The 16,916-nt window shown below is 43.6% G+C and overlaps 1 protein-coding gene across 1 annotated transcript in view; it reads right to left on the bottom strand.

Moving 5' to 3' along the window:
• Positions 1-16,916, bottom strand: part of SLC6A12 (solute carrier family 6 member 12) — a 47,568-nt gene that overhangs the window by 24,832 nt on the left and 5,820 nt on the right. The window contains exons 2-7 of the mRNA XM_081210592.1: positions 14,429-14,640; positions 13,176-13,310; positions 11,403-11,543; positions 7,455-7,542; positions 6,244-6,376; positions 4,211-4,345 (exon numbers count right to left, since the gene is read on the bottom strand). Of these exons, the coding sequence (XP_081066718.1) occupies positions 4,211-4,345; positions 6,244-6,376; positions 7,455-7,542; positions 11,403-11,543; positions 13,176-13,310; positions 14,429-14,636 (840 nt within the window). The 5' untranslated portion in view covers positions 14,637-14,640. The remainder of the gene's footprint in view (positions 1-4,210; positions 4,346-6,243; positions 6,377-7,454; positions 7,543-11,402; positions 11,544-13,175; positions 13,311-14,428; positions 14,641-16,916) is intronic.

Genomic DNA, 16,916 nt, shown 5'->3' with positions numbered 1-16,916 from the left:
TCACTTTGTTCTCTTCCCTACTTTATGCTTGGCTTACTCCATTTCTGCATTTGCACATTTTCCTACAAAACATTCACAAGAAAATTCATGCGCATTTGTGTGCAGAATTCTCCTCCTAATATGTGATTTATTTATTTTTTTGTATACAATTTTGCACAATATATGCATTTCTGGAAACTTCCTCCTCTAATGCAATGTAGTGTGTATGTGTGCTTTATTTTCATTAATATATGTACTTAAGGGCACACTTTGGGGTTGAGAACACTATTGCAAACTTCAGGGAAGTGAAAAATTCAGAGGATAACTGTTTTTTCATATACAGTGGTATTTTGGTTCTCTGACTTAATCCGTTCCAGAAGTCCGTTCGACTCCCGAAACCATTCAAAAACCAAGGCACAGCTTCTAATTGGCTGCAGGAGCTTCCTGCACTCAAGCGGAAGTTGCGTCGGACGTTCAGCTTCCGAAAATCGTTCGCAAACTGGGACACTTACTTCTGGGTTTGCAGCATTCGGGAGCCGATTTGTTCAACAACTAAGCCATTCAAGAAATGTGAGTTATATAGGTTGGTACTAAAATGCGAACCCTTGAGTCTTGAAAGGGTTGGTCTCCCATTTTCTGTCTCATTCATTTCCACTTGGCCTAGGAGGGCAGGGCCCTAAATGATGCCAGCTGCAGTCTGTTTCTACGAAATGTTTTGCATTGCTGGCTAATAATCACTACAATTGCTAATACTACCATATTTATGAAGCATGTCTGATATATTTATGTTTTAGTTGTGCCCATTTACTGATTTGTTGACTGCCTGGCTTTGAGCATTATTTGGTTGCTTGTGCTCTCCGTTCATTTCTTGGCTGCTGAAACTATTTGTTTAATCTGCTTTCTGGGTTGCATTTTCAGCTTGCCTTGGTTTTATTATTGTTTATTTTCTATTGCTAAAGATATACCGGTAAGTTATCCGCAGTGGCATGTGGGGTTGGGTGGAGCTGCCTGCCCAACCTTGGCAATGTGACTGATTATCTGCATGGGATCAAGCAGTCATGTGACCATGGTGCCAACAGGAGAGCTTCAGACAATTCTCACACCATCACCACCCAACATGTAAGCAATGTATGGGTAGCCCGTGTGACCAAAAAGCATGGTAGAAATGTCTTTAGAAACAAAGGACACAAACCACCATCTTTTTTAAAAAAAAATGGCAATGGGGCATAAACCTGTAGCAGGAATGGACAGCCCATCACTAGTTTCATATTTAGAGTAGCCACTTGTACTGTACAGTGATTATTATTATTTTTTGGTAAAAAATAATGAGATGCCAGTGCTCATATCTTTACCTACACGGTAAAAGGCTACAAAAGTGGGTGGTACCGTATTTTTCGCCCTATAGGACGCACCGTCCCATAAGGCGCACCTAGTTTTTTTGGGGGGGAAATAAAGGGGAAAAAAATATTTTCCCCCCAGGCGCGGGGCTGGGGCAGCCCGAGCTTCCCCCGACCCCAGCCCCATAACAGGCAGCTCTCTGCAAGCCGTGGGAGCCCAGCGGTGGCTCCCGCTGCTTGAGGAGACATCCGTGAAGCCTGGACGCGCTGAGATCAGCGCGCGCAGGCTTCGGGATGCCGGCAACTCTCCCCAAGCAGCGGGAGCGTTCCCGCTGCTTGGGGAGAGATCCGCGAAGCCTGGACGCGCTGAGATCAGCGCGCGCAGGCTTCGGGATGCCGGCAACTCTCCCCAAGCAGCGGGAGCGTTCCCGCTGCTTGAGGAGAGGTCCGCGAAGCCTGGACGCGCTGAGATCAGCGCGCGCAGGCTTCGGGATGCCGGCAACTCTCGCCAAGCAGCGGGAGCGTTCCCACTGCTTGAGGAGAGATCCGCGAAGCCTGGACGCGCTGAGATCAGCGCGCGCAGGCTTCGGGATGCCAGCAACTCTCCCCAAGCAGCGGGAGCGTTCCCGCTGCTTGAGGAGAGGTCCGCCAAGCCTGGAGAGCAAGAGGGGTCGGTGCGCACCTACCGCTCTCGCTCTCCAGGCTTCAGCGAAAGCCTGCATTCGCCCCATAGGACGCACCCACATTTCCCCTTCATTTTTGCAGGGGAAAATTGTGTCCTATAGGGTGAAAAATACGGTACTCTGTACCAGCAGGTATAATCACAAAGAAGCATCTCATTTGTGAACCACAAAAATAGAGAAAATCCACTCCCCCAAAAAAATAGTAGTGCAGAAGAATTTCATAATATTTGCATAATATTTGCTGGTCCTACTCAGAGTAGAACCATTGAAATCAATTGCCCTGAATCACTTAGGTGCATTTATTTCAGTGGGTCTACTCTGAGTAGGACTTAGTTGATCACAACCCAATTACTATAATTTCAATAGCAATGCAACACATCTCACTACAGTGAGAAAATGGCGGCCTCTTTGCCTGCTCAGTCTGAATGTTAACTGCTCATGATCAAGGTGTCTCCCCTGCCAGGTAACTTACTGCTCAAGATGAAATAGTTAAATCAGCTATGATTAAGTGGGCACAGGACATTGGTCATAATATTATGTTTGCTGACTGGGAATGGTTGTGGAACACCGGTATAAAATTTACGGCATGTAATGCTTTAAAGGAAAATATTATGAAAATGATTTATAGGTGGTACATGACCCCAGTCAAGCTAGCAAAAATTTACCATTTGCCTGACAATAAGTGTTGGAAATGTAAAGAAACTGAAGGTACCTTTTATCACCTTTGGTGGACGTGCCCGAAGATTAAGGCTTTCTGGGAAATGATATATAATGAAATGAAAAAGGTACTTAAATGTACCTTCCCTAAGAAACCAGAGGCCTTTCTCTTGGGCATTGCCTGCCAATTGGTGTCAAAGAAAGATAGAACATTTTTTATGTATGCTACAACAGCGGCAAGAATACTCATCACAAAGTATTGGAAGACACAAGACCTACCCACTCTGGAAGAATGGCAGATGAAGGTGATGGACTATATGACATTGGCTGAAATGACTGGCAGAATCCGTGACCAGGGGAAAGAGACAGCGGAAGAAGATTGGAAGAAATTTAAATTCTATCTTAAGAAATATTATAAAGTTGATGAATGTTAAAATGTTGAGGTTCTTTAGAAAGATAAGGAGATTACAGCGATAAAAGATCAAGTTAAAGAAAAGAATAATGAAGGAATATACATGATAAGATTAAATTTAGGATTTGCTGAAACAATTTTGAAATTTTGGATGCAGAAAGGGGAGGTTTGGGGGAGTCCGAGAAGCGAGGTTTATGAAAAAAAGGATACGAAATTCTACATGTTTGTTTGTCTTTTTATTTGTTTGTATTGTGTATAAAAAATTGTAAAACCAATAAAAATTTTATTAAAAAAAAATGAATGTTAACTGCTCAGTCTGAATGTTATCTTTAAACCAGTCTTGGACCCAACAGCCTTTCAAATAGAGGACTGTCCACTGTAAAAGAAAATAAAGCACCCAGCTACCCTGTTCATAATTGTTGAACCACAAACTATGCAGAAATAGTTCCCATATTTCCAATATTCCTGACTGCTTGCAGTTGAGATGATAACTATGTGATTTTTTTCAGGGGTTTTTCTTTGGCTAGAAACTCTGGCCTCTCTGGGGAAATTCTGACGTTATCCATGAGAAACTCAAGCCAGATCCCAGTAAATTAGAAGAGACATTATCTTTCTCTTTCTTAATCATTTTCACTTAGGGCTCGGTGAAGCCATCTGTCAGGTATTGAATATTTAATAGGAGCGGCCGCATTTGCTGTGCCTTAAGTGCCAATGGCCTAACATATCCATATTTTAAAATATTCTGGCAAACCGCAGTCCTCGTGCTAGAGTAAACTTCTGCTGCCCTTTAGAAAGGGCTGTTGCCTTTAAGGTGGAATGCTAAAAACTGCTTTAGAGGGAGCAAGGTTACCCTGTGTGACCTAGATATTTTTGTCCATGAGGATTCTTTTTAAAAAATAAATATATATCCAAACTGATGCAGAAATATGAACTTAAGATCGAGAAAAATGAGAAACTGAGAGAAACTGACAGATTTCCCTCATCCTCTTTAATATGTAATCTTTTATCTTTGCATGGACATTTTATTCTACTGGTTTAATCATGTTCTTAGATCTTTAGGTAGGTATGGAGGAGAAAAATCAGATCTTGTGATTTCTAGCCACCAAATCTAACCATCAGATCAGAATCATTCATAAACTCACCTGGGGATCTGCTAGTCTTGAAATGTCTGGCTTCAAATAGAACAGAATCCCTTCGGTTGCACCAGGAAGAGTCACTCCTCGAACCAGCAGAACAATCAACATCAGGTAAGGAAATGTGGCAGTGAAGTAGACCACCTGCAGGCAAGCAGAATGGAGATGTAGAGACAAAGTCCTCCTGAACTTAGGACTGTGATCGGGGTTAGAGAAGGAAGGTAATCTGAGAACAACATTGTAGAAAAGTGGAGCTTATTTACAACATACAGGAATACTAAGATCCAAGACACAATCAACCCATGCAGGGGAAATATAGAAATAATTAGGTTAGTACTAGGTACTTAAACAGACATAACCCTGAAGGAAGGTATGACGGTTACAGCAATATTATGGGAATATTATAACAATGAAACAATTAAATTCACTGGGCATTTTAAAGGTGCTAAAACAGATTATTTTATCCTGGGCTGAGCAAAAACTTTTTTAAAAAAGAAAAACTATTGTTGCTGCTGTTAAAAGCAGGTGACATTTAGGGATGTCTCATTGGCAGTCAGAACTGCCAATCAACTCAAGCCTAGTAAGTATGTTCACATATCACGCTAAGCCAAGCCATGGTTTAGTGTGAATATGCATAGGTTTCTGAATCAGGAGAAGGTGGCTGCTTTGCTTTTCCTCAGTCATTCAGCTGCTTTGCTTCACTGCATGGCATTAATCACAGCTCATGGTTTCAGATTACAAGACATAATCCATCAGACAAACCTTGTTAGTCTAGAGAGAGCTAAATCACAAGCCTGGGTTCAGGCAACACTCTAAACCAACCCATGGCTTAGCTCAGCTCTGTAGCAGAACCACCAGGCAGAAGCAAAGCACCTGCCATCTCCTCTTCCAGAGCCCACACATTTGCACTAAACCATGGCTTAGCATAACACGTGAACTAATATTATGTGTGAAATTACCCAGCATCTTTGGGTGACAGAGCACTGCACATTTCCCTGCCTCCAACATGAGCATGCTGTGAGCCAAGGATGCTGGAATACACCTTGCCATAACAACACCACACGGCAGGTGATGCTACCTGAAATTGACCCTCGAGTTTATCTTCGGCTGAACGGAGGGATGAAAGGAATCTGTGAGCTTGCCAAGGAGTTGGTTGGGTCATTACTGAGTTATTTGCAGATCACTCTCCTTCCCAGGCTGAGAGGGGGGAAATGGCGAAAACAGGTTATTTACTGGGACACTGTGGGTTTTGCAGCTGCTGTTGAAGTTGCAGAACAATCAAGCACGGGACAGAGCAATGGAGAACTTCTGAAACAACAATGGGATATTAGCTCCACCCAAGGAATAAAGGAGAATAACAACAACAACCGGGACAGAAAGAAACATCGTGGACAGAATAATTGCCACACACAGGAAGAACAAGGATATCATTTGAATGCTTCACCTGTTGATTTATAAATCATTTAATGTGTCTATATGAATAGAAGTTGTTAATATTGCAGTTGTTGTATAAGGGATTGCAATTTTGACTGGAGTGTAATTGAAGTTAATAAGATTTTGGAACACTGAAATAAAGTAAATAATCAAACCATCAATTCTAGCATGGGGGGCCGCCTAAATTACATAATTTGGCATCTGAACCTTTGGTTTTAGTAATTGTATTATAATTTGGCATTGTTATAATGACATAGCTGGCAACTTTCCCCTATTTTTAAGGTAAATTCCCTTATTCCAAACAGAATTCTCGCAAGAAAAGGGGGAAGTTGACAGCTATGCATGATGAGGCTATTATTGGATTATTGTAACTGAAAACTAATAAAAAAAATATCGGAGAGAGAGAGAAGGAGAGAGAGGAAGGAAGGAAGGAAGGAAGGAAGGAAGGAAGGAAGGAAGGAAGGAAGGAAGGAAGGAAGGAAGGAAGGAAGGAAGGAAGGAACCCTTGGGTCTCCTCCCTCTTCCTTTCTGCTCCTTCTTTGACACAGGGAACCTGGCAGATCAGATCAATATATTTTAGGAAATGACAAGCACACGGTTGCTCCTACTTTGCCAGTGGACTTGACTCCTTTCCAGATGCAGAAGTAGCAGATGATCCAGGCCAGCAGGAGACAGAGAGCCAGTTCCCACCTCACGTTGCCCAGATTATGTATCCCGTCTGTTATTCCCAAGACTCTCCTCCTGCCAGGGTGGATTAAAAGACGAGATACAGGGTGATGTCCCAAGCCTGACATTTCACTATTAGCCAACTCCAGCCCCTTCCTGATTATTTTGACTTAGACCCCCATATAGTCGGTTTCCTTTAGAACCCATCACTTACAGTGCCGATGCTAAATGACTTTCCTTCATCTTCCTCCATTTGATAATAATAATAATAATAATAATAATAATAATAATAATAATAATAATAATAATAATATCTTTATTGTCATTGCCCCCTTCGGGGACAACGAAATTACTTGACTGCTCCATAAAAACACTAATTAAACAATACAGTATAATACAGCAAGGGAGATTAGATGACTTTCAAAGTCCGGGCTTCCCATTCAGGGCCGAGATCGCTCTGGAGAAGAAGCTGTTCTTAAGACGGCTCGTTCTTGTCTTCATCGTCCTGTATCTCCGTCCCGACGGCAGGAGCTCGAAGAGACAGTGACCAGGATGTGATGGATCTTTTACTATGTCCAGTGCCTTCCTATGGCACCTTGTGGCATAAATCTGCTCTAAGGTGGAGAGTGGGCAGCCAACAATGCTCTCTGCCGCCTTAACAACTCTGCACAACCCCAACCTGTCCCGGGTAGTACAGCTTCCGTACCACACACATAAGCCATAAGTGAGCACGCTCTCAATGGCACAGTGATAGAAGGCAAGCAGCCTTCTATCTTCTATCTTCTACCTTTGATCTTTGTACTTGGTTTCAATTTATCTTATTACCTTGAGCAATGGCCATCGCCTTCTTTCCACAGACTTCCCCTCCCTGCTCATCACATTGCATGGTTTCCCCTCCTTTGGACAGTGGACATTTAGCCTTTTTATCTTGCACAGAATTTGAGGCGTACAAATGTTCACATCCTTGTTCAATCCCTGACTTTTTTCCCGTGCCTCTGTCAATAAACTCATGCGGTTCCCCTATGCCTGGGTCTTCTGTGCATGCTCCTTGTAACTTCCTTTTGCTGGAACATTACAGAGGCCAAATTCAAAAGTCTCCTGCCTTTAAATTATAGGGTCGGGGGGAAGGAATCAGAAAAATCTGAATACATACTCCCAGAACTCAGTGGCTGGAGAGGTGGCGTTAAGTGGCATGATATTGTCCTCCAAACTCGAGCTGTTCAGAAAGTCCACACAAAGAGCTGTGGAAAAGGGGAAAGCGGTTGGGTGAGAGTCTGCAGTGCTCCAACAACATTCTGGCCAGACTTTAACCGGAACCCTCCCCTCCCCAGAGTTTCAGAAGGAAATGGCAGCTCCTTATTTATACAGGATCCAGATGTTTGTGGTATGCAGGTTATTACTGAGCAACACAGATACAAACTCCCGTTTCCCCTCCTCCTTTCCCCCACACACTCGCCTTCTGTCATCGCTTTGCATTCATCCAAGTCCACCCTCACTTACAAATGGTGGGGAGGGGCTGTGTGAGAGTTTATTGGTGAAATTCCTAGAGAGGGAAGCAAGTCGCAGAGCATCTAGCAGTGGTGGCGATAGAAGCTAACAATGTATTTTAAATGAGTAATGAAAGTCCAAGAGGAAATGCAAGAAAAGGAGCAGGAATTAGCAAATGTTGAGCATAAAGCAATCATCATCATCATCATCATATTTTTGGAAGGAAAGACATTCACAAGAAAACATCCTCGCTTCTCAGTCATTTGGAGAAGCAGGACTGAACCTTTCTTGCAGTGGTGCCATCAAGGCAAGACTGTGGGGCAGGTGTCAATACCGCCCCCTACACACACACACACACACACACACACACACACACACTCATAGGGCGGCTCTGTGTCTTACTTTAGAAAGGGCAGATCTCTGTTTGAAGGAGCCCTCTCTCTATCTGAAGAGTTGTCCATGCTAAAGAGGCAGAAGAACCACAAGAAGAGAGAGCAGTCAGGACTTTGACATTGCCCATCAACACTTAGTGCCTGGACAGCAGACCGAGCAGCCGCCCAAGACACTTGGTCATTTCTTTCCCAATATTGTGGGAAATTCATGCAGTGTTTGGGGGGTTTTGTGGTGGTACAAATCAGCACAGAAGACCATCACCTCTTTCTTTGTTGCCCTTGGCAGCCATTGTGTGCTGGCACACACATCAAGAAAGGAATACCAGCACCTCTTTTTTAAAAAAAAATTACCCCCAAAAGCATTGGGTGTGTTGTATTCATTTTTAAGTGATAGTGATAATTTTGAAATTGCCTCTATGTATATAAATCTTCAGATTTATATAAATCTAAAAATCAAATATGGGTCCTCTTTTTTGGTGATGCCCCCAGGGTGGGATAAGAACTTCAGTTTTACAGGAAAGTTTGGTGTTTTGTTTTGTTTTTAATATTTTGTTGGGAGCTGCCCAGAGTGGCTGGGGCAATCCAGTCAAATGGGTGGAATAATAATAATAATAATAATAATAATAATAATAATAATAATAGCCCTGCTGAGCCAAGCCAAAATCCAGCCTAGTCCATCACCCTCTTCTCTCAGTGGCAAACCAGAAGCCCACGGAAAATCTGCAAAGAAGGTCTTGAGTTTCACATCACACTCTCCACTCCAATCCCAGCGACCGTTCAGATATTCAGAGGCATACTGCTTCCAACAGGAAAAGGTAAAGGTAAAGGACCCCTGGACGGTTAAGTCCTGTCAAAGGCGACTATGGGGTTGTGCACTCATCTCACTTTCAGGCCAAGGGAGCCGGTGTTTGTCCACAGACAGCTTTCCGGGTCATGTGGCCAGCTTGACTAAACCACTTCTGGTGCAACGGAACACCGTGACGGAAACCAGAGCACATGGAAACGCTGTTTACCTTCCCGCTGCAGTGGTACCTATTTATCTACTTGCATTGGCGTGCTTTCGAACTGCTAGGTTGGCAGGAGCAGGGACAGAGCAACGGGAGCTCACTCCGTCATGGGGATTCAAACTGCCGACCTTCTGATCGGCAAGCCCAAGAGGCTCAGTGGTTTAGACCACAGCGCCGTGAGCATGAAGGACCCCAAATGCAGCAGGGCTGGCTTACTCCATTTTAAAGTAAGTGATGTTTTACCCATGGCCATTTATAAAGAGATGATCCGCACTTGCCCCCCCATCCCAGGGAGGACCATGAAGAGTCTAAAATTAACAAACTATGGGCAGATCCACATCACACATTTAAAGCAAGTTTAAAGCACATGACTACCCTCCCTCAAAGAATTCTGGGAACTATAGTTTCCCCTTCACAGAGATGCCATTCCCCAGCACCGTTAACAAACCACAGTTCCCGTTATTATTTGGAAATCAGCCCTGAGTGCTCACTGGAAGGACAGATCATGAAGCTGAGGCTCCAATACTTTGGCCACCTCATGAGAAGAGACGACTCCCTGGAAGAGACCCTGCTGTTGGGAAAGATGGAGGGCACAAGGAGAAGGGGGTGACAGAGGACGAGATGGTTGGATAGTGTTCTCGATGCTACCAGCATGAGTTTGACCAAACTGTGGGAGACAGTGGAAGACAGGAGTGCCTGGCGTGCTCTGGTCCATGGGGTCACAAAGAGTCGGACACGACTAAATGACTAAACAACAACAACATGCTATTCAGATGTGCGCTGGATATACTGTTAACTTGTGGCTTGGGTGCCCTTACATGGAAATTTGTGAAGGGAAGGCCACCTCCAGACTGGGAACAGGGATCAGAGCCTTAAGATGTCATTAAAAATTAAATGCCTGGTATGAGTAAAAGGAAAATGGCGATTTGTAACGTGGATACACTCGTTCCGCCTGCAGAGAAAGAGGCAAAAGACTGTAACAGAAGGCAAGAGGCATTCAGAGGCCAGGTGGAACCTCTGGCTTTGCTTCTCCGGGGCCCTGTGGATTCTGAATAAAATGAAATAAAGCAAAGGCTGACTGTACAAAGGTGCAGTTCACAGCCCCACTGCATGAGACTCTGGTCTCTTCAGCGACTTGAAAGAGAGAGGCAGGCAGGGGGGTTTGCAGTGTTTATTGCCATGTGAGGAGGTCAGTGGTACAACATTCTTATCCTTTCAGTCATGAGTTCAGAAGGTCATGTTCAGCTCACAGAAAGGCTGTCCACAAAGCCAGGAACCAGCCAGGCACACAAAGGCTTTAAGGGAAAAGAACTAGACTTTTTTTTTTTTACTCAGAACAGAATTGACTACAACATATCTAAGGAGGAAAGCAAAGAGAAGAATGTGCAGTGAGTATTTCCTCTCTCTTTCCCCCCCCCCACACCCCCAAAAGCAAAACAAAAACAAAAACCACTCTCTGGGAGTTGCACTCATGAGATTAAAACAGCCACAACCTTGTAAGGAAGCTCTTCACACAAGGGTTTTTCTTTCCAAGACATCATGAGGTCTTTTTAAAATAAATAAAATAAAATAAAGGTACACTCCACATCTCTATCATCTTGATTGGGCTCAGAGAGAAAATAGGCAGTATCAAATCTTCTCAAAGACAAGACAAAGACGTATCACAAGCGCTAGGTTGCCTTGGTCCAGAGCCATCCCTAACCTTAGGCCGAGAATGATGGAGAAACCTCAGCCAACAGATTTGGGATAGCCTTTGAATTCTTCCAATAGTATCAACCACAACATCTGGGGTTCATTCACCTGCCCATCTAAGTCCTAACTCAGAACAGACCCATTGAAATTAGTGGGCCTAAATTAGCCATGTTCATTAATTTCCATAAGTCTATTCTGAGTAGCATTGGATACAACCCAGTGTATGTTATCATCTGCCAGTAATGTCCTACATAGGTCTAACCAGTCAGTGTACGCAAAGGAATAAATGGACACAAATGTCACATCAGAAGTGACAATATTCAAATGCCAATTTTTTTGCTACTTTAAATTGTCAATTGCTTATTATATTTTCACCAGCAAGGGGGTGAGAAAAAGGATTTGCATTTTTAATTTTGTGTGCCAACGTATCTTGCGCCTGAACCTATGTAGCAAAGTAAGAAGAACTACAGTTCCATTTCTTCAGAAAGCCATGCAGGAGGTGGCATCTTGCCAGAGTTATACCTGTGTTCCAGGTATTACTGCAGCTGGCCCAGGGTAGAACAGCAGCGAAGGAGTTAAATAGGTAGAACAGGGCCCAAGCCAATATGATGATGTAGTAGACATTCAGGAACGATTCGATGACTTGGGAAGCATAGCCGATTCCTGAGTGGCAGAGAGAGATAAAGGTGATGGTTAAAAACAGACAAAAAAGGGCCACAATTTCCTGCCAAGCTGTGATTGAAAAAGACCTAGGTTTTCAGTTACTGATAGGACCGAACATAGTTCAGAGACTGGCCAGAAGCAGAGGTGGGGAAGCTGTGGATCTCCAGATGTCACTGCCATCATCCCAGGCTGTGCTCACAGGGGCTGACGGGGTCCAGCAATGTCCAGAAGGTCACTAGTTTCCCACTCTGGTCTGAAGGCAGGTGAGATCCACCTGCCTGTGGAGGGCAGAACCATTGCTTCACAGTGGGCAGGGCAATGGATACAAATTTCATATTTGTAGAGTCTTCTTCTTCTTTGGCGATCACTCGTAGCCGAGTAAGATTGTCTTCCATAAACATGGTTTTAACAATGAGTCCGTAAGTGACTGTGGAGGCCAATTCTGGATCCACACATCCTTCTACAGTGGGGACATTAGTTCCCAGGTGGGAGTTGATCACGGTGTGGATTTGCCAAGTGTGCCTTCCTCTTAGCACGTTTCTCCCTTGCGTCCTGAGTTCGAGTGTCTTCAAAGCCCATTACACCTTTGGTAAAGGCTGTTCTCCAATTGGAGTGCTCGCAGGCAAGTGTTTCCCAATTGTTGGTGTTTATACTACATTTTTAAAAATCTGCCTTGAGAGAGTCTTTAAACCTCTTTTGTTGACCACCAGCATTACGCTTTCCATTTTTAAGTCTGGAATAGAGTAGTTGCTTTGGAAGACGATAATCAGGCAACCGCACAACATGACCAGTCCAACGAAGTTGATGTTGAAGAATCATTGTTTGAACACTGGTGAGGCTTCTTCCAGTATGCTAGTATTAGTTCGCCTGTCTTCCCAAGTGATGTGTAAAAGTTTTCAGAGACAGTAAGTTAGTACACACATACACACACACACACACACACACACACACACACACACACACCTCTATCCTCCATCCAGGCAAGCAAGAAACATTACTAGAATTCAGGGACACATTCCAGGCAGGCAAAACCACTTGGGGGTGAAGCAATGGCCATGAGGGGTGTGGCCTGTGGAGAGTTCCTAGGGCCGGGCAGAGAGACCTGGAGGGCCTCATGTACAATCCTATACATGAGGTTCCCTGTTGTACAGGATCAGTTTGTATCTCTGCAGCGTAAACTGCCACTCCTGGCATAAACAACGCCTTGCAGGAAATCACCTCGCCCTTCAACTCCTCACTGTTGCTGCAAACAGGGAGCTCACGTTTTTATCTTAAACGCAGAAAGACTTGCAGACTTGTGGTTCCTTGTTGCTGCCACCGCTTCTTCCTCCTCTGAATATATGCCCTTTCACACCTGCCTTGGCAGGGGCTCCGCAGTTTTAAACTTGTTCTGCTTCTGGCTGCTCCTTTGCCACCACCTTTTGACTCTGTATTGAGAACCAGCTCTGCCTCCAGTATCTACACTTCAGAATGACTCGCCCTTTTGACTTAGACTGCAGTTCTGAACAGGTACAACGGCAGCTGGCTCTATGCCATGCCCTGTAGCAGGGGAGCTCAGAGGGAATTAGATCAAAAAGTACAGTGCGTGTTTGGCAGAAAGCTACCAGGACTTCCCTTGTACTACCAACTTGCCTTCAAAGATAGGGCAGATCCGTCTCCAGGCAGTGATCCCACCCTGACCGGTATACTGCCCAAGGGCTGTCTCCAGCAAGAATACTGGGATCCCACAAGCAAAGAGGAATATGAGGTATGGGATGAAGAAGGCACCTGTGGGGAAAGAGAGCAGGGAGAGAAGCTGAAGCAAATTCATTATTAACACCTTTGTTAAAAAGAGGGGGAAGTGATATTTTCACAGGGCTGGATTAATGATCTTGCAAAATAGCTGCCTCCACAAATGCACATTAAGAGTCGTACCCTGGTTTTCAAACAGCTTAGTTCTCAAACGTTTTGGATCCCAAACACCACAAATCTGGAAGTGAGTGTTCCGGTTTATGAACATTTTTGGGAATCTGACAGGGCTTCCTGCAGCCAATCAGAAGCCGCGCTTTGGTTTCTGAATATTTTGGAAGTCAAAAGGACTTCCGGAACAGATTCCGTTCAACTTCCAAGGTACGACTGTATTACAGTTCCATCACCATTTTTTGTTTTTACAAAATGGAGGACATTGACAAACTAGAGCAGAGAAGCAGTGAGGAAGTGGAATCCTTATGCTGACTACCTCTTCTCTGTTCTAAAATAACCCCAGCTACTTCCCCCCCTCTCTCAACAGGGGGCAAGGAAGGCAAGCACCCACCCAAAGAAGGAGCTCACCTCTCCCACTGGCCCCTCCCCTTTGCTGGACTCCTGTCAATAACATATACTGCTATGTTTTTTCAGTGATCATGTGGGACACAACTCATCCACCTAGAGATATACTATACCCCTTATGTGTGTCCTCCTCCCCCCAAAAAAATTCTGGTGCCACCACTGGGGAGGGGGTGAACCGAGCTCACAGTTCTTTGACACACAAAAATGATTGCACAGGTTTTTTTAAAAAAACTGTCTTGTGCAAGACTGTGGAAATCTGTTATCTACTTTGTGACAAATATCTAGCTCATAAAATAGTCCTCTTTGCAATAAATCTGCTGCACAAAATATGATTAGCAGGTGCTAAGGGGACCATCTTATCTAATGATTTTTTTAATCTGATATATTTTTAATTAGTTTCTTCATTGCACGTCATAAATTTTATAGTGAGTTTTATGTTTAGTCTGCATATTGCATATGGCTTGCTGTATTGCGAGCTTAAAATGCGCTGTTACGATTATTTTTTAATTGTTTCCTGATGACCAACGGCTACAATGAAATAAAGGGCACTAGAAAAATTATGGGTGCTGTGCACTTACCACCTCCGTTCTTGTAGCAGAGATAAGGGAATCTCCATACATTGCCCAGACCAATGATCTCTCCAGCCACAGACAGTAGAAACTCCACTTTGTTGGTCCACTGTCCTCTGTCCTCAAGCTCATCCTTCCTCTCTTCTGGCTTTTCTTCTACCACTGGCACAACCATAATCCCACTGGATTCCGCATCCCAAGGTCCTTTGCTTTCCATGGCTCTGAAGGGCAAGGGATGGCAGAGGGGAAGGCAGATCACATGACATGGGGAATTCTCATAGGATTCCTATCAAGCTGTTTTGCTTTGCTTTGCTTTGCTTTGTCCAAACAGTTTCTTATGTTCAAGGTGAGCATGAACCAAGGAGTGAGCCAGTGAAAATAAGGGGGGCTAGGGAGGAGGGTGAAATTGGATCCAGTTTGCATCTAAGGGTGAATCTATTGAATCTGCACTTTCCAAAATAACATGAGAACTAAAACACAGCCATCCTTCAAAATTTAAAAAAATGCATATATTAGAGATGTGCATAAAAATAAATATATTCATGAAAATAACATCCAAAAGTGCATTATTTTAGGTGAAATTATCAGCAGAGAATGTGTACATTAGTCAAAACCACATGCAAAAATGTATTTATTCAGTGAAATTTGCACTAAAATGCTGGTGAATTTTCATGAGGATCTTTTTAAAAAATAACAACAACCTGAGGCCTGCAGGTATAGCAGGTACACACATTTAATTTAATTTTATTTTAATTTAATTTTTATTATATGCAGCAATGTAGAGAACTGAATTTAAGGTTGGAAAAATGAGAAATATAGACTACTGAAATTGTTACTTGAGGCAGACCTTTGTGGGGAAAATGATAGAGATGTATCTACTCTATTCATAGTACACCCATTGAAATGAATAAACCTAAATCGTGTCCATTATTCCAATGGGTCTACTCCAATTATGGATTGGATTACATTGGATTCAATCCACAGCCCTCACTGGTCTAAAACCACTTCTTCACATCTATGTGAATCAGCAATGGCCAGAGTTTGAGTGAGAAAGGAAGGAAGGAAGGAAAAGGAAAGGAAAGAAAATGAAACTAAAATTTAAAACTTTGAATGTAACTGTTTAACCAGAAGTAACGGATTCTATAATCCTTATCTAGCTGAACCATTCCTCAGAAGCTTTGCATCACTTCAGTCTAATTTGCAACAGCTTAGGCAAATATAGGCTTGCCCTGGTAGTAACCTTGAGAACTTTCATCTGTCAGTAAAAGCAATAATAGTGAAAAGCAAGCTAATTTATATCTGTGAAGCCATTTTTGTATATGATTAAAAACCTGAAGAAAATTCAGCATTCCAAATAAAAAAACAACAGTGCGCATCCTACTGCCTGCACAATTATAACACACCAATATTTAATTCAATCCAAAGACTAAATTCAAATAGTGTGGTTTATATGTGCAATTTGAACTCGGTCTTGTTGAATTTCAGTGACTCAAATTCTGAACTTATATTTTTAAAAAATCCCAAATACCTAACCATAATATAAATTGCAGTGAGACAAGATTTAAAAACTTCAGTTTCTCTTGACAACCCCACCAGCACCACAAGGCACACAATACCCTTCCTACAAGGCACCATTTTTCATTCATTCCAGATATTTATATACCACTTTTTAGGCAGAACTCACAAGACACTTTGCGTAAGTTCCTTACAATGAGCATCTTTTCTTTTTAAACTTTATATAAGGCAGCAGGGAGCCTGACTCCTGAAGTTGTTTCTGCTTCTCTCCTCAGGGCAAGATGCTCCCTCAGAAATCCCTGCGGCAGCAGTTGTAGGGAGGGGCCGCCACAGGAAGCTGAATGGCGGCAGCACACAAAACTATTTGTGTTTCTCCCCTTTCCCCCTCACTCCTGTTTCCTCTCCTCCATCCCAGGCCCTGCATCCTCCTCTCCAGTGTGGAGAGCCAGTGTGGTGTAGTGGTTAAGAGCGGTAGTCTCGTAATCTGGTGAACTGGGTTCGTTTCCCCGCTCCTCCACATGCAGCTGCTGGGTGACCTTGGGCTAGTCACACTTCTCTGAAGTCTCTCAGCCCCACTCACCTCACAGAGTGTTTGTTGTGGGGGAGGAAGGGAAAGGAGAATGTTAGCCGCTTTGAGACTCCTTCGGGTAGTGATCCAAACTCCTCTTCTTCTCCTCCTTGTCCTATCCCATATTGCCTTCCCTTGTCTGTGCCTCGCATGTGTCAGCAAACCTGATATGCTTGCTGTATAATGACCCTGACCCAATGAACCCTATTTTCACCTTGTCCTTTTTCACTGATGGCCTGCCACCTGCTGTGCTGAGGATCAGCTTCGCTGCTTGCAAACACACACACACACACACACACACACACACACACACCACCCTGCTTCTCCAAGATCCTCAGATTGCTAAGAGAGTCATCTGCTGTATCCAGATCTGTTGCAAACATGCCATCTGGCTGATCAGCTAAGGAAAATGCC

The sequence above is a fragment of the Podarcis bocagei genome, assembly GCF_964188305.1.
Source record: "Podarcis bocagei genome assembly, chromosome: 10".
Taxonomy (NCBI): Eukaryota; Metazoa; Chordata; class Lepidosauria; order Squamata; family Lacertidae; genus Podarcis; species Podarcis bocagei.
This window is presented reverse-complemented; position numbering and strand designations above follow the sequence as displayed.